This window comes from Parambassis ranga, chromosome 22, assembly GCF_900634625.1.
Source record: "Parambassis ranga chromosome 22, fParRan2.1, whole genome shotgun sequence".
Classification (NCBI taxonomy): domain Eukaryota; kingdom Metazoa; phylum Chordata; class Actinopteri; family Ambassidae; genus Parambassis; species Parambassis ranga.
Window position 1 is genome coordinate 4,764,100 of NC_041042.1, and position 25,674 is coordinate 4,789,773.

The window sequence follows — 25,674 nt, forward strand, 5'->3', positions numbered from 1 at the left end:
CTTTGCTGTGGTATACACTATAAGATCTCAGACACAGTCAGGGATTTGGGTGTGTAATAGTGATTCATTTTAATCCAATGCTGCATCAGTCATAAATACTATGGGTCAGGTTTGCTATCATGACAATAAAAATAGTCAGTGTTAAGGCACTTTTGTAAGGAAACAAGACCACAACTTAAAAAACACAGTATTTCCTTGGACAGAAAAACTGCACCCTCTGTCTGAGCTCTCCTCTGAATAGATTCAGACACACTTTGCTATTTCAGTGTCTGCCCAGTTTCTTCCTGTCTCTGTGCAAACCACACACCACACACCAGGCCATCACTGCAGCCTGGGATACCAAATGCTAGCTCCCCCTCTTGGTGCATTAGTGGAACAGCAACATCCAGTTACAACCACTGAACTTTTACAATTAAAACTGGAAATGAGACACACACACACACACGCAGGGAGATGTCAGCTGAAAAACCACTGAAACTTTTAGAATATCTGCAATTTGACATGGGTGAAAGAAATTCATATACCTTCAAAAGATTCAAAAGAATCTCTTGGTATGGTCAGACTACAATAGATGGAATGTGAAACTAGAAACTTCTCCCCATCAGAAGACCACATTACCACAAATGCCTTCCACCCCCCCAACTCCAAACTCATCCCACCCACCCACACACACACACCTCAAACTTGTATAAATACAGACAGAGACACCGACTGTGACATGATCACTCACTTACAGCCATGAAAGCGTCCACCGTCCTCCTCCTGTGCACTTTGGCAGCATGCTCAGGTCAGACTTGTTATATGTTACTTTGCAGCAGCTTCCACTTGTTTTTCTGGGGTATGGTGTTCATCTCTGGTGTGTTTCTCTACAGTCTGGGCAGTCCATGGCAGAACCATTGAAGTCAACATTGCTGATGAGGAGCAGGTGGACATAGATGTATCTGTGGAAGCATCCAAGGTAACATGGCCAAATGAAAGAATTTTTGATTACATTTAAATGAAGCTATGTATCAGACAACATGCTGGTGTGGCTTTTCCCTATAAGCCCAGAGTCCTGAATTCAGAGTTTAATTGAAACTTTGATTTTCAGCGTCTGTCTCTTTTATCTGCAGGTCCCAGGGTTGTGCTGGGCGTGCAAATGGGCTTTGAACAAAGTGAAGACACTGGTTGGAAAAAATTGCACTGCAGAGGTAAAACATCTGGCAGCAGCGAAACACAAGATCTAGTCAGAATATAAGTAGTGATATATAAATATGTTTGCTCCTACAGAAACTGAAAGCAAAGCTGAACGCAGTCTGTGAAGAAATTGGACTGCTGAAAGCTGCCTGCCGCAAATTTGTGAAGAGTCACCTGGGAGAGCTGATCGAGGAGCTCACAACCACCGACGATGTGAGGACCATCTGTGTCAACTTGAAAGCATGCAAGTGAGTTAGCACTGTATATGTTGCTTGTTCTTTAAATCGTGAGTTTGAATATTTTATATGCAAAAAATGTTCCATTTATGGTTACTGTTATTTTGCACACCACTCAAGTGTAGATGAAATCAGCTCACTTACTTATACATGCATTAACTCAATATAGTAAATTATTTACACTATACAGGCCAGTCAGCACAAATATAAATAGGAATTCTCCCATCATTAATATTGAATTTGAATAATTTCTCCTGATTTTCTGCTGTGCTCTCTTTAGGCCAAAGGAGTTGTTGGGCCTGTTCTTTTATCCGAACAATGAAGATCCGCGCATTCCAAATGATGAAAAAATCAAAATTGCAGTTGTGACCGACTAGTCACACCTTCAGCTCAGCTGACTGAAAATCAAATGCTCTCTTTCTGCTTTCTTTTCCGCATTCACTTCATGACTTTGGAATTCTGACTTGCATTTTTGTATCAATTTAACTTCACCTCTATATTGTAAGCATCAAATAAAATTCACAAAACACACTCTGTGGTTGGATTTTTTTTCATCACAAAAAAACAGTGTTGTGGTTGCTGTTGAAACCTCAGTCTCACCAATGAGACATATTGCTGTTATTAAACTTTCTCAACAGTTCACACAGTTTTTAGGCATCATAAGACAGCCACCTAAGAAACTGAAAAGGAAAATAAGCATGTGATTAAACACCCCCCCCCCCCCCCCCACACACACACATCTTACTTCCTGTGTAAAGAACAACAAATTCTCACCCTTGAAGGTGGGTGTCAGCTGACTACAGGGGCCCATGAGTCAATGTTAATGACACAAAAGAACCAGAAGTAGCCAAAAATTCAATTTTGCTCCAATAAACAATTTCAAAAGACTTGAAAAAAGCAAGCTGCCAACACTAAAGGATAAGCCTGTTATGATGTTTTGATTAAATGTTGTATCTTTTAAATTGTATAATAACTTTTGTCTTTGTACTATATTGTATATGTATGTGTGCTTATTTTGCCTTTTTAAATCATGGCCAGTGGGACTACAGATGAAAACTAGCCTTCTGGCTTTTAAACCGTGCAATCATGTGTATTTTGAAATTGCACTGTCCCCTTTTAAATAAACTAATAATAAATAAAATAAAATAAATACATTCTCTATTCTCTATAACTTTGCATTGTGCACCGTTGGGCCACTGCTGTAACCCCTGAGGTGTGAATGGGGGTGCACTTTCCTGTCAAAGCTCATTCACCTCAAGAAAAAAACTTGTGAAACCACAGGCACCGGTGGTTTTATGTGATCCAGACAAAGCTTCTAAAAAGTGATGATGATGAGACAGAACACATGAAGAGTCACTTTAATTATTTTTTCCAAATCAAATCACATAATAAAGAGGGTTAAGACCCACCATGACACAAACGCACTGCTAACAAAAGCATGTGTGTATAAATAAGAAGTACAAATACACAGCTATTTACACAGAATCTCTGGGTGCCATGCAGTGATTGAAATTTTTTAGTGTGTAATGCCTTAAGGTTTTAAAAAAAAAAACACTCATTATATACCATGGCACAAAATTCACTGTCAGTGATAAAGAAATCCTGTCACCTGTAACTTTCTGCTCACAGAGAGGCTGCAGCTGAGAGCAGGCACTTGCTGTGATGGTCCAGGAAGTGTCCACGTGACCTGCTGTTATCCCAGCTGTGCTTTAAGGCCTGTCGGTCCAGCTTGTTTAGACCTTGAGAGCAGAGTCTGAGATCCTGGACGAGCTCTGACAAACCATCCAGAACTTCACTGTCCCAGGGGCCGGACACCTGACAACCTGTGTGTGAATTCCCTCAGTTGTTGAACACTGGATAAGCATAATCCCAACATGGTATCTGTACCTTCTCTACGCATACCTTGAAAGTTTAGCAGTGTCAGTGGTCGAGAAGCCTCTCTGATGGAAGCCAGGATGCTGTGAAGGCCTGCTGAGGTGACAGATGGGTTTCCTGACAGGTCCAGGCTCCGCAGGGTCGGACATGTCGGTATGCACCTGGAAGAAAACAAAAGGAGAAACAGCTGCAGAGGGAGGTAACAGATGCTGTGACACAAAAATGTGCAGCAGCACACACAAACCTGGCCAAGGTGGCTACACTACTGTCCGTCAACCCGTTTGCTGCCAGACTCAGGTGGGTCAGAGAACACTCTTCCTATGAGAACAAAAAAAGCCTTCATTGTAAAGCACTACACTGCAGGTACCGTTACACTGTAATGACACAACATGAATGACTCAAACCTGTGACAGGACTTTAGTGAGGTGTTCCAGTGCCAGGTAATCTGCAGGACCCCGACAGACAGAAGACAAGTCCAGGTGTGTGAGACAGTGAAGGGGCAGAGTCTTCAACACCAGCTCAAAGCCAGTGGAGCCAAGTGCATTGTGGGATAGGCACACTGATCTCAGGTGGCCAGTGCCTGAAAGATAATTGAAATTCATTATATTTTCATTACTATTTATTAACTGATGATATATTCATCCATACAATAGCTTCAGCCTGCTTGACCACATCAACAACCTGTCATGTTTGTAATGCATGATGTTTCTTGCATGCATGTCTCCCTCTCTTTCATCCTCTCTGTCCTGTCTACCTCTTCTTCTCTTCCTTCACCCAGCCAGCTATCAGAAGGATATAAGTCAGGTCCTGTTCAAGGTTTCTTCCTGTTAAAAGGGAGTTTTTCTTTGCCACTGTTGCCCTTAAGGGGGTTCAGGCTCTGGGTTTCTGTAAAGCGCCCTGAGACAATTCTGATGGTAAAAATAGCTATATGAATAAAATTCAATTGAATGTTACACTGCATAAGGGGAGAAGATTAGAATTTTCTCATCAGTTAAATTGGACCTCTCTAAAACAAGATGCTGCTATTTTAAAATTATTCAGAATCCTTTTAAAAGCACAGGTGTCATCCATGTATGTGAATGTCAGACTTGAAGACTTTGTGGTAATGACACATTCTCCACCCATGTGGCCGAAACTTCACACATCGTTTCTTGTCATGCGAACTTGTATAAATGTCTTACACAGTATAGTTTGTGAATTAGTAAGCATCTCCTGGATTTCCCACAGACTCACATTTACCTTTATTAAACCTGGCTTTTATGCTGATTTTAATTACAAATGAGTGAGCACATTTGGCTAGTGAACCCCACCTCTACTTATTAGATAGTTACCTGTCAGAGCGCTGGCTAGCAGCAGTCGGTGCTGCTGAAGGAAGCGAGCAGTGAGACCACAGGCCTGCAGAGACAGCTTGGCTAAGAGTGGGCAGCAGGACAGCAGACAGGACAGTGACTCAGACACACCATCGCCCAGTGGGTTTATACTCAGGTCGAGCTCCTCCAGACACTATGATGGAAACAACCAAAACTAAATTGAATAAATTCAAATCTGCATTAAATATGTTAATTTGATAAGAAAATGAGCATGGTGCGTGATAAGCTTTATACACTGTGGTCTTTTGTTGACACTTCAGTTAACATTGCAGGATGAAAGATTTGAAAAGAACAATTATCAACAACACAAGGTGTGTGAAAAGTTGAAAGTCCTGTGGGTTGTACAATCATTTGTCATGCTGAAGGTACAGAGTAAACCAATGTGTTAACAGAGACAGCATTGCTACACATCTGTGTACTCCTGTGCTTACTGGAAAAGCAGGGTGGTTCTGTCCTTTCAAAGTGTTCACAGCTTTCTCTAGCCCTTCCCCTGTAATGCGATTGGCAGACACGTCCAGCAGCCGAAGTCGGGGCATGGTGACCGTTGTGGCAACCAGCTCAGGGAAAAGGTTGTCAGGGAGACGGTTTCCAGAAATGTGCAGCTCGGTGAGGCTGGCCTGAAGTTTTAGAGCACGCAGGAGGGGGGTGAGAGAAGAGGAGGCCAGCCCGAGGCCACACACTGACACAGAGGAACTCCCATCCTGAGCCTCACACAGGCGAGTGACGCGGTTGTTCTCATCTATAGGAATACACATCACATTATAAGAAAACATGAAGTGTAAGCACATGTGTGTGTGTGTGTGTGTGTTGCTCACCCACTGCCAGGCTGTGACAGGCCTTTTTGTAGCGCTCAGGGAGAGGAGGGAGATCCCAGGAGCAAACTTCAGCCAGAACCTGGAATACAACAACACACCATCATATCCTGCACTAAAATATGTCTAACACATCTAAGACAGGCCTTTATTATTTATTTATTTGTCTGTGTCCACCTCTTCATTGGTGTGCAGGACTGCCAGCAGCGGATCCTGTGGGGAGAGCAGAGCGCCTTCCTTCTGCAGAGAAAGGCGAGGCAGGAGGCCGCATTTCTGGTAGTAACGCTGAGCCGCCTGTTCACACAGCCACGACACTGTACAGGAGTCTGCCTCACTGGAACACAACACGCAAATCCATTAATGTGGTCTTTAAGGTCAAAGCTGGGATATTAACTGTTGTACCAACCTTTGTGGCACTGGGATGAGGAAGACATCTTCCTGAACTCTGACCCTCATTCTGATTGGTAGAGGAAGTGATGTGGGCATGGGAGCAACCAAAGTTTGAACAGGAGGCTACAATATATAAACAACAGAATGTGAGACAGACTCTTCCACCAGAATGACAAATACAGCCTTGTAGTTGTGGACTAAGGTAAAAAAAAAACGTGAGAGATACAATCAGGGTCAGGCTACTACAGGGGCTTACTGCAAGAGGAGTGCTCATCCACATAGACAACACCCTGTCACACAGTGGTCCAGTGTCCAGGCATATGGGTTCAACCTTGTCCTTCAACCGCCCTATTCACTTGACTTGGCACCCTCAGAGTATGACCTCCTTTCCAGGTATGCAATGTGTGTAAATACTAACTGAGATCTGCAAACTGCTTTGTGTGATTGATGCAAAATTCTGACATAAATCTGAATTTTAGATCACCACCTTCTTGAATCAGCCCGCTCTCACTTGCAGCTACATTCATCACTGTCTAAAGTTAATCAAGAATGGAGACAGGTTTCGGACAGATCATGTTCAACTCGTGGCCCCTGGTGGTGCTGAGTCATTAGTAACTGTCCACTGTGTTTCCGTGAATAACTAGTCTGAAGTTAGACTTTGTTACAAGAAAGGACTGTTCATTACTAACACCTTGTTATGTCGCCACCTGTGATTCACTGGAAAGGAAGGAAACAATATAACAAGTGGTTTCTGACCAGAATGTGTATCTGTGGGGGTGCTGGGGGTGTGTCCGGTCTCATGTCGTCATCATCTGTAAGGTTGGGGCTGTGTGATCTGCTGACCTCCCGTCTGCCCAACCGCACCATCCCTGGCATCTGAGTCATTTTGACCTGGTGTGGCTTCAGTGAGCCATTCTTTTTCACAGACAGACTCCTGCTGGAGGAGGAGGGAACTGCAGTAGCTGAAAGAAGAAGGTCATAATGAATGTGAATTTAACTAAAAAGCAGTGTGGAGCAACAACAAACTCAGCAACACAGGATCGTTACCTCTGCAGGCTGTGTTAGAGCTAGAATGCTTGTTTTGACTCGCAGCTGCAGAAAACGCAGCTGTTTCCTCCCCCCTCGTGCTGTCATGTTCCGTTTGAAGCCTCCTCTTTTTCTTTGGCTGGAATTCCCTCAAATCATCTTCCAACCAGTCGTCAGACACATACTCGTTCTCTGGAACTAGAGCAGATTTGTTGCTGGATGAAACAGCTGGTGTGCTAGAGAACTGGGGCTGTGAGATACCCTGGAGAAGAGTTTTGGCGCTTCCCAGGCCACGTATGGCACTGTGGTAATCTTCTCTAGCAAAAACAGACGCTGCAGGGGCCTCCCTGGTACTTTCTCGACCTGAGCTGGGGACTGAGGCAGGTTCTTTGTCTTGAGGTGCTTCCTTTTGTCTCTGGGCTGCAAGAAAACTGTGTCTGGGCCTGACAGAATGGAGAGGCCTGACCGGGCAATCAGAGTCACTGTCATCTGAGCAGCTGCTGTTAGCCTGGGGAATATATACATGTATAAATTAGTCTGACTCTGCTTGTATAGTTTTGATTTTTCATGTAAAGAAAGCATGTCTTTACCCCATACAGAACAGCAGCCTCTGTTCCTCTGGCTCTGTGCCGCTGTGTTGAGCCGTTGCTCTGTCGCCATCTGGGGCTTGTGGCTGCCACTTTTGCCTCTGTGCTCCTGTTGTTTCGGGTCCAGTCTTGGCTGGGGGAACAGCTCCCCCCAGTGGACATCAGCGGCTCAGAGTTCTCCGCATCAAACAGCTGGCTGTCCTGCAGGGCATCGAAAGGCTTGGCTGGGGCCGGGGCAGCAGGCACTGTGGTCGGCAGAGATAAGTGAGAAAAGCAAAGTTTTAGAAAGCAGATTTAAAAACTGAACCAAGGCTAACATGGTACAATGATGTAAAAGCTTCACCTCCTCCAGCGAGCGCCTTTCTCAGCAGTTTCTCTGTAGCGATGCACTCCTGTTTGGTGTCTTGGTCCAGCTCTCTGCTGTATGTCTTCTGCCACTGACGTAGGGTATCCAGGGCAGTTTCACCCTGAACGAGGACAGGTAAAGCATGATAATGGGGTTACATGGGGATGACTGTTTTGTTAAAGATCTAATCAAACAAACCTTAGAGTTGCGCACTGTGACAGAAGCCCCTCGCTCTACCAAAAATCTTGCAACGGTTAAATTGCCGCAAGCCAGGGCATCATGCAGAGGAGTCACTCCCTCACATAAGGGGCCGCCGGGATCGTTGATGTTAGCGCCACGCTCCAGCAGCACAGCTACAACATCTGAGACAGAATAAGAAGGGATGAGTGCAGAACAAGACAGTGAAAAATACAGATTGGTAAGTTGTTTAATGCCAATCAGTTACCGTAGTGACCGTGGTTGCAGGCCTCGTGAAGGGGAGTCCAGCCACAGTAGTCCCTGGGGTTCACTGGGTGGCCCTGACATACAAAAAAATAATCTTGTCATGCACGCGTAGTCTGACTTTTTTGTGTATCCTTACTGCAGGAATCCAGGTTGTCTTTAGTTTAGTTTTTGTGTTCTTTCTTACCTGTTCTACCAGGTATTTGACCTGCTTTAGGTTTCCATCAATACATGCTCTGTGAAGAGACGTCTCGCCCTTCTCATTCCTCTTGTTCCACTAAGACATAGCATAAGCATAGCATAAAATAAAAATAAAATGTGGAACAAAAATATGTAATATATATGTATATAATATATGACTAATGCACCACTCACCCTTCCTGTCTTCCTCCTTCCTGACACAATCTTGTCATACTCCTCCAAATCATCATCTAGAAGCCATGTAAAAAGGACAAACACAACATTAGAATCCACTATTATGAGGACATCATATAAGGCAGAAGACCGGTTCAGTGTAGGAAAGCACCTGAATCTGAGAGGATGACATCGCTGTCCTCCAGTGTCTCGCTGTTGTCCATCTCTTCCTCTTCCTCCTCACCGTCACTCCCATCTGGACTCCAGCCCTCCGAGACACACAGCTCCTGCAGCCTGGCCTCAGTGTCATCAGTGTTGGATGAGCCGCTCCGTCTCTGGGACGCCAGCCAGAGCCTCAGCACACGTTTCTGAGCAAGCATTCAGGATAGTGTCAGACTGATCTCAGACATCTTATAATGTTTGCTTTGCCTTCACAGTACCAGTCTTATAAATCTTAATAATCTTTTTAAGCTAAATAAAAAATTTAATAATGGATGAATGTAAATGTGAAATGTGAATTTGGAGCTCTCACTAACCTGCAGTTTGGCCTGTCCAGATGTCTGAGCACAGCGTAAGGCTGTACTGTAGCAGCTGTCAACTTCCTCGAAGAAACATCCGCCCTCCTCCTGAACCGAAGCAATGTTCAGCCATGTGCTGCACTCCTAACAGAGACACAAGTACTTAATGGTGGATTCACAATCAACAAAGTATTTTGGTTTTTCCTCCATAAAACACTGAAAATATCTCCCTGATCATCATTACCTCTGCGTGGCTGCCCTGCCGTAAAGCCAACTCTTTCCTGTAGTGCTCCACGGCCTTGTTGTGTTGTCTCAGGTCCGTGTAGGTGGCAGCCAGGGACACGTGGATGACAGCGAGCTCCCTGGCAGGCTTTCCTAGTGCTTCAGCTCCTTTTAGCTACACCACAATGCAATAAAAAAGCTGTTACACACTATGTTTTCAGCTTAATAGTTGTAGTAGTAATTGTACTATAATTACTAGAGGAGAAGTCAAAATGCAGTCAATATTAGGCCCTAAACAGCTGGGATGTGATCGTTTCATGGTTCTCACCTGTGCTTGATAGGCATCCAGAGCTTTGCTGTAGCAGCCAACCTTACAATAGAGGTCTCCCAGCTGCTCTGCCAGCTCCACAGCCTGATGGGAGCTCAGGCTGTTGCCCTGATCTTCCCCTAACTCTTCCTCAAGTTTACAGCCATGGTCAGCTGTTCAAATAGGGGAAACAAACTGTGCCATCAATGTACAATGCAAAAGTAATGTAAAGAAAAACAGATCCAAACTTGTTCTCTCACCATATCTGAAGGCTTTCTTCACTGCCTGTCTGTCCACTGGCTGCTGGGAACCCAGTTTGACAGCTTTCTTTAAAGATCGCCTAGCAGCTACAAAATCGCCTAGAGACAGCTGCACCTATACACAACACACACACACACACACACGTTGACACTAGAATCAACTGTGACAAAAAAAAAAAATACAAATTTGGGGTTCATACCTTGCCGATACAGTGAAAGCACTCACTCTCACTGAATTTGTCTTTAATCTTCCTGGCACACTCTTTGGCCTGCTCTAAGCAGCGGACAGCATTAGAGTGCTGACCATTACGGAAGCAGATGTTGCCCAGGTTAAAGTTTGCACGGTAGAGATCCTCCAGCAACTGGCTCTTCCTACAAAAAGAAAAAAAAAAACAGTTAAAGCATTTTTTATAGATAAAGTGTAGTGAGTGTTGTACACAGTCATTCTTGACTTAGTAGTGTAGTGTAGGATTGTCTTCCTACTCAGCAATGAAGACACTACGTCTGATGAACTCGCTGCAGCGTTTGGGCTCCCCCAGGTGATCACAGACCAGACCTAGATTGAGAAAGAGGCGTGCCTTCATCTCACTAATCTCTCGGCCTGGAACTGACCCTGTAAGAAAGAAACAATGAAAAACATTTGAAGAAAACAAGAGCACAGAACAACAAACAAAGTTTAAAATAATCCTGATAAAGTACACACCCTCCAGACGGTCATCCACAATGGCCAAACTCTTCCTGAAGGCTTCCTCTGCTTGTTCTAAACTGGTCCTCGATTGGTCAGATTCATAACGGAAGAGGTAAGTTCGACCAATGGTGGCCAGCGCCCTTTGCTCCTCGGCATGATCTCTGACAGACCGAGCCAGGTCCAAGTGACGATGCTGGTGCTAGAAGGGACAGTAAACAAGTCCATATGTATCATCTGTACATCACTGTAGAATTATCAGAAGTAGTACTCAGGTCATGCTGATATTTAATACTCACTTTCAAAGCTGCGTCAGTGTTCCCCATCTCTGCGTAACACTCCCCAATCTTTCGATTAGCCACAGCTCGTCCAATCACGTCATTAAGCACCTCGGAGAGAGCCAGCTCCTGCTGGTGCTCCCTGATGGCATCCTCATAATCACCTTAGAGGCACAGAAGACAGATCATTATCACATGGGGCAGGATGGGGGGTGTAGGTGCAGTAAGGAAGACAGATGGGGTAACCTGACATTGGGAAATCTAACAATACGTCTTCACATCACTTAATCATGTGGTCTGTTCTTAAATGTATTCGTATTTTTGTAAAGCATTATTACAATTTACATACATAGCTACCATTCAGCTGACAGTAAATGTATCATCAATCATCAAGCAGCTACAGTGTGGATCAGTGGGAGTGCTTCAAGTTGTACTCACCACTCCTGGACAGCAGCTCCCCTAGCTGATTGCAGATGTTTGCTTCCTCTTTCAAGTTGTTGTTAGCCTGGGCTTTACTCTTTGCTTTCTGCAGCTCTGCACGGTGCGAACAAGAGAAAACACTGAAGGATTGGAAACCCAAGCCTTTAAGAAAACTGTGTATGTATAGCGGGACTTACGTTTGATTTCCCGTGAAGTGCTCATCTCGGTTCAGCTAGCTATTTACAGCTGGGAGTAAATAATGAGGCAGCGCGCGTCTCTTTAGCTTAGCACCTGCTAACTAACAAGTAAACAAATCAAACTTCATCATCACTGACGCATGTTTTTTTTTGTCTGTCCAATGATGCGTGACGATATCGTTTATGTACAGGATCGTGGCGGATATCACAGAAAGCAGTGCTCCATATTAAAATTAATCTGATCTCGATGCTTTAGCGTTGAGCTCTCAGTACATTTTTACAATGCCCCGCCAGGACTGCATCAGCCAATGACATCACTGTACACTAGCAACGTTTCCTTCTTCCTGATTGTAGCCTCTCAGGCACAAATCCTGCCGTTAACACTGAGATTAAAAGGTCATGAATCCAACCCTGCTCCCAGCGCTCATCAGCTGTTATCACACTTTAACATAAAGCTTTTGACCTATTGACATTTCCGCGGATAAACCACTATATGAGAACGGAGTGTGCCTGCCGGTCTGCCAGACGAAATTCAGGGCAAAAAAGGCAGATACGTAACGGCGGCCTTTCATTGGTTAAAGTCAGAACGTGACGCGGCAGCGGTACAGGAAAGGATTGACAACAAATAGACAGTTATCGATATCATCAATAATGTGTCACAAAAACAATTCGCTGCTGTTTTTCGCGCGTGGCGTGGGCCTAGGTAAGTCAGCGTGGTAAAATACGTGGTTTAAAAAAAAGGTTTTTAAAGCCGTGTCACACAGGTACATTCATTTAATAGTTAAGTTGTTTTAATTAATGTGTTTGTTAGCTAATTTTCCAGAAGCAAAAAGCTAGCTGTTTTAGCTTGCTTGTTCCTCTCTGTGTTCTGTGTTTTTTTACATTGAGTTTTTAGAATTTGTTTTTATTTGGAGCTTTTTCTTTCTTTCGTTAAATTTTAAACAACCACAATGACCCACCCTTGTGCATATTTGGTCTTGATCCTCTGGCCTCCATGATGAAAGGTAGTGTCTGTTTTTTTCTGACAAACTTTTAAACCTCAAACAGCCATGTGTTCACCCTAAAATACACAGTATTTTATTGCAAACTTTTTTTTATAGAAATTTGTGGTGAGGAAAATGTTAATCACACTCTTGTTTTGTTTGTTCAGTGGTTTAAGCTCACACCTACCAACCGGATAGCAACACGTTTTTGTTTTTTTTTACCCAAATGTTCCAGATGACAATGTGTTTGCTCCCTTATACTATTACAGGGTAGTGTGTGTCTGTTAGTTTAATATATTCAAACATGGAACAAACACGAAGAAAAAAAACACAGATGAAAAACTACCACAAAGAGACACCAGAAAAGATGCCTATCAACTAAAAAGAGACACAAAGCTACCACAAAAAGACACAAAATTACCACAAAAGACAACAGACGCACAAAAACCACTGAAAGCCTGAAAAGGATGCTTGTGCTAAATTACCACATAAGTTGTGTGTGAATTTTCTCATTCGCAGACCAAGGCCCAGTCAATGTTAATGAAAAATTAAAACTGATACACACAGGCAGGGCTTATTAAATATAGATGGCAACATGTTAATCCAGTGATTATTTCCTTGGGCAGCCAGGTCTTAACATGACTCAGGCTCAACATGTTTTCATGTGCTGCAGTGAAAACAGTGAGAGTGCTGCCATGAGAACACAGCAGAAACCACTTTTCTTTTAACTAATATCGGATAACTGTTAGTATAAGCATCTTTACCCACAGCCATGGATCTTATATGGTTCAATTTAGAGCGGATGGATGGTTATTAAGAAGAGTGAGACATCCTCCTCACTGTGTGTAGATGGATGTCACAGGTGCTACAAACGTACTATATGCAAAATAAACTACTGGAATGGATAATAAAACAAGCAAGATCACAAATCATGTAACATTAAATCAGGGGGCATGGGACAACTCTACAGAAAAATAAACGTCAAATAAAGACAGCAGGACTTGAATAAAAGCATTATTTAAAACGAGATTTAAAGAAAGTTACTGAATCTGCTGACATGATTTCATCAGGCAGGGTTTTCCAAAGCTTCTGGGCTCTGGCTGCGAAAGCTCTGTCACCTCTGGTTTTTTTAGTTGTGCCTTAGGAAGAGATAAAAGCCCTCCGCCTGGGGATCTTGGGCTTTGTACAGTCAAAAAATAGCATATAGGGGTTAAAAAGTCAAAGTAAAATCAGAATGAAAACATACTGCAAAGAGGCTAAAGCATCTTTTACGTATTCACCATTAGTGGTGACAACATGCTTTTTCCACTCAGTGTAAAGCCAGCGGCGTCCTCCAGGGGCTTGTTTGACAGTTTGTTTTACATCATAATTTCTTTTCTAATTACAGTATGGCAGAAAATATTCTCCTAATTGCTGCGTTTTTGCATAGCTGTTACATGATTTGCTCACTTGACAGTACTACTGTAAAGGATCCGTAAATCAGAAACACAAACAATGCCTCACATTAGTTACACCCGGTTTTTAGACTGACGTAGATGGAGCTAACCCAAATTCATGATCTTATAATCCAAATGTTCAGTCTGGGGAAAAAAAAAAGAGAAAGAAAAAAAAAAGGCGACACATGGCCTGGCGGATAGTGATGTCACAGCTAAGACCTTTTTTGACTGGCTTATTTGGACTGGCAGCACGTTTTATTGGACAAATAGCCATGCAGCCTTTGATGTATTGCTAAATTAAGCAGACGTATTCTCTTTTTGAAGAAAATGGATAATGGGAAGGCTCATTGTTATGATCTAGGGAAAAGGGAATGCTGTCTGCTTTGTATCAGTGATAGTTTGTTATTGGAATACTATGCAGATCGTGCCAACAACACATATACTTGTGTGATTATTTTTTTTTTTTTTGGGGGGGGGGGGGGGGGGGTAATCCAAAAATATTCCCAAACCTGAGACCCCCTGAGGAAAAAAACTGTGAAAAATTGCCAGATCAGGCAGAAACAAAAACCCCCCCTGTGCAGTCAAGCGAAAATAAATAAATAAATCCTGCAATCATTTTTAAATTATGGGTAAATGTCATTCTGAGACTCAAAACAGCAGCAGGAGAAGAGAATGCCTTTTTATCAAACACGCGGCTTCGTCTCAGTCTGCGTGCGTCTCTCTCTGTGTCTCTAAACCGTTGACCTTACAAATGAGCATGCTGCATCATTGTGAGAATTGGTGTTTCTGGGCGGTGCAAAGTGGAGTAGAGCACATCAGAGTGCAGGATATCTGAGAACAGCAGAGCACAGAGAGGCAGGCGCATCCGCCGCTGGAGGGATCAAATCTGTACCATCTGACGCTCAAGGATTTATGGGTTTAGTCAAAATTGCTTTTCCCACTGTGGAGATTAAGCACCGTAGGATGTTTTCCACTCAGGCCGTAGAATAGCCCAGTGTAGCTGCTGCTTGCTGTTGCTGTTTTTTCTCCCACTTCTCGGCTCTGGTGCTGTAGAAAGGGAATGTCTCAGGAAGGCAGAGTGCTCCAAACCCTGGAGGGGAGTATATTCTGATTGACAGGAGAGGTCCGTCCTCTGGGGAATGTGAAACATGCAGGTGGATGCTGTCCTTGTGCTCTTCTGTGTTTGGCTCGCCGGTGCAGCTGGGAAGATGGTCCAGTCGAGAGGTCACAAGCTGGAAACCTACAAACAAAGCAGGTAAAGCCAAAGTAACATACTCTACTCTACTCTGTGAAAGATTGTGTATATTTTAATTGTGTAACAGAATACAAATTGTGTTCATTAATTGGTTTGTAGTTAATTTAATTGAGTTAAAGTTAATTGTTCCCCATGGACTTGATTATTTTTATATAGACATTATTTTAGGTACACACAATTTTGTCCAGTGTTTCCTGTGTCACCTGCACTGCTCCCTCCACCCTTCTGAAAACAGACTTATTCAGACAGCAAATTGGAGAGTGGAGAGAGAGGGAGACCTAAATCCCCACATCTATTTATGCACTACTGCCGAATGCTGTGTTCTCTTGCCCCACAACTGCTGCAGGCTAGTTAATGAGAATTTTCCCTGCCTGCAGCAGTTGTAGTCATTGTCATTTTCAGGTGATTATTTAGGCTAATTGCTCCCTACTTAATGCATCCATTGGATCAGATGTTTTAGTCAGGACTGAACCAGATCTGAGAACCATTAAAGCAGCCCCTCATTTGTAGCTGATTGACAGTTGCACTACAAAACATACATCACTGTGCCACATATTGTGCACAGATATTTAAAAAAGCTTTGTTATATTATGTATCACAGTGTTCAGTGCTGGTTTGTACAAAGCAGAGCTGCAAGTTACACTTACAGACTAAATTCATGTGTTGACTATTTCTTTGTTTATTGTTTTATTACTAAAACATCCGACAACCCCAAACCATCAGTGTATTTTCACCTTTTTAATAAAACAATGACTTACAAAATGATGATTAATTTCTGAAACAGGCTAAAAAAAGTTTGTTCTTAAACAACAAATTGTTTTCTACAGTTCTACAGAGACATGAAACACGCACGTCTCACACCACGAATGCAAAATTCTGTTAAAATGCAAGCTACAGGAAGCTGAAACTTTCACAAAGCAGTGAGAATGAAATGGAATTTTAGATTAGAATTTTGCACCTGTTGAAAGCTGCTTTCTCACTTGGTAATCCATTGATGTATTAAATTCAAATTAGTGAAAGATTTTTTTAATGCTGACTTTAAAAACTCTATCTTTTCTTAAACAGCATCCAAAAATATCCACTGTCCTGTTACATAAGAGAAGGAAAAGCTGCTTTGTCACATCAGATGCTACAAAAGGAAAATTGGGATTTTTTTAATAATGGAAAAGGGGTTTGTTTATTTCATTTTAAAGGAGGTTTTGAATACCTGCTGAAAGTAATACATTTTCAGCAACAACAAAAAAAAGATGAAAAAAACTCTTTCTAGCATGTTTTTGTACTAAAACACAATTCTCTTGTCGAATTATTAATACAAAGTCCAACAGTAGCCTCAAGTCAGAATCAGTGTTTGTGTTAATCTCTGGTGAAGATGATAAGACTTTCCCAAGCAGGCAAAGTACGGCGCTGTATGCCTCATAATGCTATCAGCCTTGAATGATATGCATCCGTTTAATATATTCAACAAACCCTGTCAAATCATAATCCCCCCCTGCCTTTAGATACACTATCACTTTTCATGCTATAACTGCTGTTATTTATAGATCAAAAGCAACGTCAAGCAGGCATCTGCTGAACATGCTCATCCATCTGAGTCAAATGAACATGCTTGACATGAAAATACCTTCTGCTTCTGAATAACATGACAAAATGTCAGACTTCAGGGTAAAGCCAGTCTGTTGTAACTTGATTCTGTTTTGTTGAAGGTTAAATATTTATTCCTACTAACATTAAGTTAGTAGTTAAGACGGGCACAATCGTAATCATCAGTAGCAAATCTGTGAAAACAGAAAGCACAAGTTGCTCAAAGCTACTTTAAACACCAGTCGCCTCGTTATCAGGTCTCTGCTTTGCCAGTTTTGTTGTGTTTTGTGTGTGTGTTGCAACTAGTTAAAAGTCCTCTCACATCAGTCTACTCTCCTCTGACATGCACATCGTGTGAATGCAAATCACATGTAAATCTCATTTCTGTTCTCGAAGAGGGGGAAATCTCATACACTTATGCTGAAATCGAACTCTTCCTCTCTCTGTTTCTCATCACTCCAACCCGCCTCCTCCTCCTCCTGATCCTCCTCCTCTTCCCCTTGAGTGTGAAATTGCAAAAACCGAGTCGGGTGGCTGCTGGTGTGGGTTGTGAAAGTCGTCGCTATATTTCTTCATTCGCCTCCTTGTGGAGGAAGAGAAAAGGAGAGGGAGGGCGGGCGGGGGGGATTTGTTTAGGGCAGCCGACTCCCACATAAGAAAACATCTGAGGAAGAAGCCCTTTAGAAGTGAAGTTTAAAGTAGGAATTGTGGATGAAATTTGACTGACAATGAGATGATGTGAGAACTATCTTGTTGTTTTTATACCGAGGAAATTTCAAGGCACAGCTTGTTAAGCGTAAATATGCAGAACAACACACACAATCGGCTAAAGCAAGGCAGCCAAAGCAGGGTAGCTGGTGAGATGAGGCAACCCAGTGTCACACCAGATTTACTGGTCCCAAAGTCAAAAACGCAATTGTTACTGTGCTAGTCAGCTGGATTCTTGCGAGATTTGTGCGATCAAAAAGGTCTAGCTGGCATGTCAGGGGGCTCTAATTGTCTCTGTGGGCACACTAGGAGAAAGTTAAGGGTCCATCACTCAACCGAGGACACTGAGGCTCCAGTACCATGCAGGGGTCTATTAGTTTTAGTTGATGTCTGTGAGTCGGTGGTCAGGGTTAGGGCTGTGAGACAGACAACCAAGTGATGGTTGGCCTGAACATGAGTCCTTTTCTGGCCCCTAATTGGCCAAAGGCTTTGTGGTGTTACCAAGAACAAGGCTCAAAATGCCACAACTGGTCTCATGTCTGGACTTGTAGGGAAAAAATGTGATTAAATTTAGATTTCTGTTTTCTGAACCTTTATTGTGAAAGTATTATATTTGCCACTGTGCCATCAATGTAATATTACAACATTACTATGAGACTATGCAGAATTCTGACGTTACATGGCATCCATCTGTTGGGTCATGGCTTTAACTTTAATCCCTTTTAACCCATATTTACTTTTTTCACCTGTTTTTGCAGGTCAGTGTATATTAAAGTAGCCGGAATAACCTCTGCATAAAATCTGGCCCATTAACCCCAATGTAGGGCCCTGCAGGCAATCTATGCGTGCAGGGCCCGTGTGGCTGCACGAAAACAACAGAAACGATGTCGGGCCACGCAGAGCAGAGAGCAGACAGGCTGTCTGCTGAGTGGCGTAGGCAGGCAGAGAGAGGGGGGATTGGAGAGGTATTTCTGCCAAGAGGATTAGGAACCAGCTGCTGGATAGCCACAGACGAGTAGCACACATTGCCCATCAGAGCACAGCAGCCACTGAAACCCTCTTCTTATAGTTTCATTTTGCTCTAGTGTTTTTTTTTTTTTGTGCAACCCCTTCATCTCTTTCACTCTCTCTCTCTTCTTCTGTGGTAGTATTTCTTTAATGCAGCTCTGTGGTTGTCACAGGGATTTGGCTCTGTCTGTCACAGCATGCTCTACTCTATTAATCCATTTTAGGGTTTTTGGAATTCATCATTTCGCCCTCTCTCGCTTGCTGCTTGTGCCCTGAAAATGCTGCCTTAAAAAAAAGAAAAAAAAAGTATACAGAGGCAGCGCTTTCAGAAAGTGACACCACAAAAAAAAAAAAAGATCTGGCTTGGCTAAAATTGGATGTGATGAGAAAATGCTCTTTTGCCCTTTGTGTGTTTTGTGGATAAAAACAAGTGTGATGTAACTGGATATGCTACATCTCTTTAGGAAGTCAGGACCATCAAAACAAAAACACAAAAGCCACAGTTATTGTTGCTACTCTACGCCCGTTAGGAGGGTGCTAATAATTTCAAAATAAAAGCGGCAACTACAGCAGAGGTGTTTCTAGATGGGTTCATTTTATTTTGAAAAATTATATTATTATAATGTTTACAAAAACAAATGAAGACAAATCATGTGCATAATGTTATTGTATTGTTACATATATTCCCTTTTTATTATTCGTTCCTTTTTTCATGCTGCTTTGAATAAACAGGTCACGGAGAGAAACCAGAATGGAAGGGGGTGGAGGTCACAAATCTGGGAGGCAAGTTTAAAAATTGAATTTAAAATGTCTTTTCTTAACTATTGTGCGCTCGACATTGTAATCATGTGTATCTTGTTTTTTTTTTTATTTACAGCCCCATTTACAAACGAAGTCCAGACATGACAAAATCCCTGATGACAAAATCAGAGCAGCTACTGAGAATAGACGACCATGATTTCACCATGAGGCCAGCGTTCGGAGGTCAGCGGCTGAGATTACAGTATTTGAAAGAGTTTGCTGTCGTTTATAAACCTATAGCTCGGTCTGAGCTGTGGAAGCTGCAGCCTTAGTCATCAAGTGCAGCTGATCTGTGCAGGGTTCATTGCTCCTGTAAGCAATAAGCTCTCGAAGACCTATGACACCGTCCAATGCAAGCTGCCAGCTCAAGTTTTCCAATTGCAGCTCAGCGCAGAGCGTTAATACACGTCTTTTGCCTCAGTGTATATTAGAAGGATTTGATGGCAGCTTTTTGGGCTGCAGGATTAAGTCTAGATAAAGGCACACGGGCTTTTGTTACAGAGGATAGTAGTAATATACAGTTTATCTTTGTTTTGTTTGTACTTCAAAGAATATTTTTTAAAAAAAAAGGAAAAGGAAAAACATCAAGCCATGAATCCGGGCAGCATCAGATTTCAGCTGCTTCTCAGATTGAAGTGGAAAAGAATGATGATGATGAGGATGATAGGTCCAAAGACAAATCAGCGACAGACCCTGGCGAGAGCACTTGATACAGATTTGTGTGATTGATTGTTCAGTTCACAGATGTTATGCTCATGATGATTACTTTACACACACAAAGCAAAAACACACACACTCCTTCACATGTTTTTTGACATACTTTATTTCAGGTCCTCCAATTCCTGTTGGAGTTGATGTTCAGGTTGAAAGTCTGGACACCATCTCTGAGGTGGATATGGTAAGTCCCAGGGACATGCAACACAGATACAACATGACATTGCCACATTGACTTAGCCTACTTTGGTTCCCCCCGTTTTAGGACTTTACCATGACGCTCTACCTGCGTCACTACTGGAAGGACGAGCGGCTGGCGTTTCCCAGCACCAACAACCAGAGCATGACCTTTGACAGTCGACTGGTGAAGAAAATCTGGGTCCCCGACATGTTCTTTGTCCACTCCAAGCGCTCCTTCATCCACGACACCACCACGGACAACGTCATGCTGAGGGTTTATCCTGATGGCAACGTGCTGTACAGTCTCAGGTAAACAGCTTCCTTCAAAACCCAGTTCCTTATTTAATTCCTTAAAATGCAAAGTTTAATACAGTACCCAAGAAAGAAAGAGTTCTTTTTTTGTAACGTACAAATAATGAAAAACATTATCTAAAAGCTTTTTTCAACACAGACATAAAAAACTGGATGAGTTTAATTTCACGGCAGATTGCAGCAGCTTCTGAAAATTGGAAGCAGAAATTTGTTGCAATACATAAACCAAATTGGGTTTGCAATGACTCTTTGGAAAACATAGGAGTAACCTATAAAAACATTATAAAAAATATTGACTTGAGGCTATTATTATGTATTATTTAACTACCATCACCAGTAACTAGTCTTTGTAGTTACAATGAGCCATTCACTAATACATAGCAGAGCAAGTCACGTTTATGGAGCCCACTATGTTTCTACAGTGGCCCAGGACGGACAAACATGGCTGCCACACATAGAATAGAAGAGATAGTAATATTTAGTTGCAATTTGCAAACACTAGATGGCACTAAATCCCACGCACTGGCTCTTTAAGAAGCAATGAACTTGGACATTATTCTCACCTCTCTGCCCTCATAGATGTTATTTACTATGGATGTTTTTCCCTGCAGAGTCACAGTCACTGCCATGTGCAATATGGACCTCAGCCGCTTTCCCCTGGACACCCAAACCTGCTCCCTGGAGATTGAGAGCTGTGAGTGGGTTCATTGAAATATGGACACACATCCTTTTTTTTTTGCAGAGATGGTTATTATGGGTGGATATTTAACTAAACTAGTTGTAATGCTGTGGTATTTCTCCTGGCAGAGGATGTCCTGTATCACTTACCTTCCCCTTTTCTGATCTCCTTTGTCTCAGAGGATGATTTCTTGTGTGTTTTTCTTAAATTCCTCTGTAGTCCTCATGCTGCTTGTACACCAAAGAAAATCAATTTTGGACACTCCACATGAGCTTTCTTCTTTCACCTCCCGAGGCCAAAATGTCAAATTTACACCCCAGATATCCTATGAAGTGTCAGATATATGTAGCCATGAAAGTTTTTAAGCTCATTCATGCTTCAAAGAGAATGCTGTGCTTTAATTTCAACACCCTTTCCTCTGGCACTGTTCCCATAACTCACCAGTAAAGCTGTAAGACTCAGAGAATCATAGGGTGTGTGTGATGAAGGCTGCATGAACATCGCAGCCTCTAAGGACAGCTAGCGGGTCTGTGGAGTTTTCATTTTTTTTAATCTTCTTTGTCACACATTTTGTTCACATTACCATGCAGCCTTGTTCATAGTAAATCGTGCCCTGGTTTAGGGTTTTTTTTTTTTTTTTTTTTTTTTAACTCACTTTCACTACATGTTTTTCCCCCCCTCCCAGATGCATACACAGATGATGACCTGATGCTGTACTGGAAGAAAGGAAACGAATCCCTCAACACAGACGACAGAATATCTCTGTCCCAGTTCCTCATCCAGAAATTTCACACCACCACCAAGCTGGCTTTCTACAGCAGCACAGGTGCTGTAATCCACAACACGTCCACTTCTAATACACACACAAAAGCGAACTGAATATATAAATGAGTGTGACTCATCCATGTAAAGCACGATTTCAATTCTCATTTCATCTCTTACGTGAAATTAGTGTCCCTTAAATGTTACTCCAAGAAAAATTACACACCTCCTGCCACAACCACTTGTGCACTGCAGGAAAGCCCTGCGTTTTATTCACATCACTTCCCAGCAAGAGCAACCTGAAGCATAAAAGGGATTTTGTGTCCTATCTTCTTCTGCCAGAATAGCTGGGATCCCCTGCTTCAAATGTTGATACGCTATATCAGCGGCTAACACATGACAATGCGTGTATAATGGTGATATTTCCTCTTTCCTAAGGCTGGTACAATCGTCTGTACATCCACTTCACCCTGCGGCGCCACATCTTCTTCTTCCTGCTGCAGACTTACTTCCCTGCTACTCTGATGGTCATGCTGTCCTGGGTGTCCTTCTGGATCGACCGGAGGGCCGTGCCTGCCAGGGTACCGCTAGGTACGGGATGACCATAGCCAACTAAAATTTTAAAAAAGAAAATGAGAAAGAGTAAACTAATTATTTCCTGTAGGGTTCTGAACTACTGACCTTTCTGTGACATCAGCTTTTGGGGATATTGTGACTCATGCATGATTAGGGACCTGTACGTCCTTTACATGGTGCATTTAGCAGTTTTTAAAGAGCTAAATCTACTCATGGGACTTCAACTGTAACTAAGCTATGATATGAGTCTACCAAAAACTCACAGAAGTGAAGCTAAAAGCTAACATTAGCCTGCTAAAATGCTGAGATTTGAGTAGTTTCCCATGTGTTAGCATGCTAAGTCCTGCCAATCAACCCGAATAATCAACCAACCATGTGATCGTTCTTAAAGAAATGTTGATTAAAGACCAAAACCCTCAGGATTTGCCCTATATAACACCCACTGATGCTCATTCAAAATCACTCAGTTGTTGAGTAATTTGAGTCTGGACCAAAAATGGCGGACTAACTTAGAGGCAAACAAACATGATTATTTATAGAGGCATGTTGATTGGATCCCACAACAATCTTTTTCACTTCTTTCCTCCCCGGTAAACATCCCATGAGACCAAACTTTTTCAGCCCTCAGCCCTCATGCTGGGAGCACATTTATTAGTGCGCCACAAAATAAACAGAATATTGACGTCTCATCTGCAGTCCTGTCCAGTTTTTTAAATTAAATGAAATTTATAGATGCAGATTAGACATTCCCAGCCCAGGGATTGGGTAAATGTTTGTGTGTGTGTGCTCCCCTTCAGGCATCACCACAGTGCTGACAATGTCCACTATCATCACCGGGGTCAACGCCTCCATGCCGCGGGTCTCTTACATCAAGGCAGTGGACATTTACCTCTGGGTCAGTTTTGTCTTTGTCTTCCTGTCGGTGATAGAGTACGCGGCGGTTAACTACCTCTCCACCGTGCAGGAGAGGAAAGAAAGGAAGCTGAGGGAGAGAGTAAGTGGTTTTTTTCTTTATTGTATTTTTGCTTGTGGTAAGCTGTAATTTTTTTTTTGTTTAATTCTTGAATTTTATCTTCATAAATTTGTGAAAACTTGACATCTTATAGCTCTAATATTTAAGTTCAAACTTTTAAAACCACTCTTCTTATTAAAAGAAAACACTTCAAGTGAAAAGAAGGATAAATAACATTCTTTATGTCAAAACAGACAAGGCTGACCTGATTTTTATATGAAAATATTTCAAACATTAAAATATTTCTTGAGTGGTAGAAGCATGAATTAATAATTTATGTGCATTTCCAATGAACAGATAAATATTTTCTAAATTGGCTCACTTTAAGCTGCTCTCAAGGCTATAGCGAATTATTTCTGGGACTACAGCTTGAGCACTATATTGCAATTCTTCATCTGCCAACTGCTGCAGCATATGGAGCCAAATTGCCCACATACCCCGAGGAACATTTCCAGCACAAACATCCTTCTATCAATGTTTTATACTAAAGTTGAGTGAGTGTGTAGAAAAACGTGAAACCTTTAAGAAACTAAAGACAGATTTCTGTTTGTTTATCTCATGACTTCTCAGAAATCAATCTTTCTTTTCTTATCTCGTTTGCTCAGCTGCCGTGTACTTGTGGCATTGGCAACCCAGACGAGATGATGATCGACCCCCAGATTACTGGCTACGGGTCTATAGATGCCAACACCACGGGACATTATGGGATGCCAGAGAATGGTGGCCGCCAAGAGCGAATACTGGCCCAAGTGGCACTGAACGACCCACAGATCGCAAGCCAGGTGAAGCCATCCAGAGGTTACGTGAACATCTGGATAGACACGCACGCCATAGACAAGTACTCCAGGGTCGTCTTTCCTGGAGCGTACATCCTCTTTAACATCATCTACTGGTCCATCTACCTGTAATCTGGGATGTAAGGCTACAACGTGCTGTGAGGAGTTCGGCTCATTTGCACAAGAGCAGTCGAGATGCGTTTCATACAGAAACTGCTCATTTCTTTTCGTAAGGGGACCACTGACAAAGATGGGTGACCAATGCCTTCTCGACCCAGCCACTTACTTAAACTGATGAGTTTAAAAATGAGCTAACGGGACCATCACTCCATCTGATGTACATGGTTTCATGTTGTATGTATAGCGTTGTTGATGGAAAGCTGTTTGGATATTACTGACTGCGCACAAACAGTGCAGCTTTGTTTCAGTTCACGATGCAGTGACTCTAAGCACGCTTTCAACGCTGAAAATGTGAACTGTAAAGCGGAGCGGCGTTGACTGGCACAGCCAGCGTACGAACATACCCCCCCTCCCTCTGCGTACAAACCAGACAATCAACCACCAGCTAAAAACCTTCAGAGGAAAGTGTTTGACATTTTGAAGAATGTGTTTTTATCTCTCTCTCTCTCTCTCTAGTTAGATAACAACGTGGAGAGCCCTCATACAGAGTTTGTCTATTCAATATAAAGCTCTAACTAGGCGCAAGTTAGCTTAGCATAAATAGCAAACAAGGGAAAATTCACTTAAAAGCATCTGAAGAAAAGTGAAGTGCTACCTTCTTTTCTTCATGCTGATAACATTTTGTTAAATTATCCCTGTTTGCTGTCTCAATGCTAAGCTAAGCTAACTGTCTCCTGGAGACCGGACCTTTATACTGTATTGTACATACACACAAGAGGAGTTCTTTTGTCCAAAAATACTAAATAATAACTTTTAAAAACTCAGAAAGTTCAGATTATTTTCACTCTTGAAGTTTATTTTGCAGCATGTAAGTATGATTCAGTTTATGTTACATTTCCTTGTGAACTTTGTATCAATGCAGTCATTTTATTTTTCTGTCAAGCTACTGCGTTGCATTTGTGTGTCGCCAAAAAAAAATAATGCAGTCTATTACAAAAACAAATGTAAAAATATATGTTTAGTAAACCCCAAACACTGATTGATGGTATGAACATTTTTTAAATATCTTTATTTCTTCTTTTTTTTTTTATACAACTGAAGCTCATCTCCTCTGTGTGGTGTTGTGAGGCTTTGAGGTTCACTGTGACTCGTTAGTTGCTAGTTTTATCGTCTTTTTTCAGCTTAAATCAACTTTATACTTTCTTAGGCAAAAAAAAAAGATATATTCAAAGATATTTTACTTATGACAGAGCTAATGAAACATGTTATAT

General features: G+C 42.2%; 3 protein-coding genes across 3 annotated transcripts; 2 read left to right on the forward strand and 1 right to left on the reverse strand.

Annotated features, from left to right (window-relative positions):
* Positions 1 to 731: 731 nt before the first annotated feature.
* On the forward strand, positions 732 to 1,943 carry gnly (granulysin). The gene is made up of 5 exons (XM_028395878.1): positions 732 to 787; positions 873 to 958; positions 1,113 to 1,190; positions 1,270 to 1,424; positions 1,693 to 1,943. Exons 1-5 carry the CDS (start codon positions 739 to 741, stop codon positions 1,787 to 1,789), a joined length of 465 nt encoding a protein of 154 aa, XP_028251679.1. The 5' UTR covers positions 732 to 738; the 3' UTR covers positions 1,790 to 1,943.
* Positions 1,944 to 2,936: 993 nt separating this feature from the next.
* tonsl (tonsoku-like, DNA repair protein) lies at positions 2,937 to 11,781 on the reverse strand. The gene is made up of 28 exons (XM_028395508.1): positions 11,501 to 11,781; positions 11,322 to 11,417; positions 10,905 to 11,047; positions 10,624 to 10,807; positions 10,404 to 10,533; positions 10,121 to 10,292; positions 9,921 to 10,035; positions 9,682 to 9,833; positions 9,376 to 9,528; positions 9,150 to 9,275; positions 8,786 to 8,981; positions 8,635 to 8,690; positions 8,447 to 8,536; positions 8,264 to 8,336; positions 8,017 to 8,180; positions 7,816 to 7,939; positions 7,476 to 7,717; positions 6,907 to 7,393; positions 6,616 to 6,821; positions 5,876 to 5,982; positions 5,647 to 5,803; positions 5,473 to 5,551; positions 5,089 to 5,396; positions 4,619 to 4,790; positions 3,692 to 3,867; positions 3,532 to 3,605; positions 3,315 to 3,448; positions 2,937 to 3,235 (listed from the first exon to the last, which is right to left on the reverse strand). The coding sequence occupies exons 1-28, from the start codon at positions 11,523 to 11,525 to the stop codon at positions 3,036 to 3,038; spliced, it is 4,341 nt and encodes a 1,446-aa protein (XP_028251309.1). The 5' UTR covers positions 11,526 to 11,781; the 3' UTR covers positions 2,937 to 3,035.
* A 387-nt stretch (positions 11,782 to 12,168) lies between these two features.
* On the forward strand, positions 12,169 to 25,674 carry LOC114427529 (gamma-aminobutyric acid receptor subunit rho-1-like). Its single transcript, XM_028395640.1, has 10 exons — positions 12,169 to 15,174; positions 19,204 to 19,254; positions 19,349 to 19,455; positions 20,103 to 20,170; positions 20,252 to 20,475; positions 21,090 to 21,172; positions 21,843 to 21,983; positions 22,358 to 22,510; positions 23,293 to 23,489; positions 24,113 to 25,674. The coding sequence occupies exons 1-10, from the start codon at positions 15,068 to 15,070 to the stop codon at positions 24,413 to 24,415; spliced, it is 1,434 nt and encodes a 477-aa protein (XP_028251441.1). The 5' UTR covers positions 12,169 to 15,067; the 3' UTR covers positions 24,416 to 25,674.

Bases quoted from the DNA above. Each gene is read 5' to 3' on its own strand.
- gnly (XM_028395878.1), top strand. From the start codon at position 739: ATGAAAGCGTCCACCGTCCTCCTCCTGTGCACTTTGGCAGCATGCTCA. The intron at 959-1,112 runs GTAACATGGCCA...TTTTATCTGCAG, and splicing joins TATCTGTGGAAGCATCCAAG to GTCCCAGGGTTGTGCTGGGC. The intron at 1,425-1,692 runs GTGAGTTAGCAC...TGCTCTCTTTAG, and splicing joins GTCAACTTGAAAGCATGCAA to GCCAAAGGAGTTGTTGGGCC.
- tonsl (XM_028395508.1), bottom strand. From the start codon at position 11,525: ATGAGCACTTCACGGGAAATCAAAC. The intron at 7,718-7,815 runs GTGAAGCTTTTA...TGCCGACCACAG, and splicing joins AAAGGCGCTCGCTGGAGGAG to TGCCTGCTGCCCCGGCCCCA. The intron at 5,397-5,472 runs GTGAGCAACACA...GTATTCCTATAG, and splicing joins CTGTCACAGCCTGGCAGTGG to ATGAGAACAACCGCGTCACT.
- LOC114427529 (XM_028395640.1), top strand. From the start codon at position 15,068: ATGCAGGTGGATGCTGTCCTTGTGCTCTTCTGTGTTTGGCTCGCCGGT. The intron at 19,456-20,102 runs GTCAGCGGCTGA...ACTTTATTTCAG, and splicing joins CATGAGGCCAGCGTTCGGAG to GTCCTCCAATTCCTGTTGGA. The intron at 21,984-22,357 runs GTGCTGTAATCC...CTCTTTCCTAAG, and splicing joins GGCTTTCTACAGCAGCACAG to GCTGGTACAATCGTCTGTAC.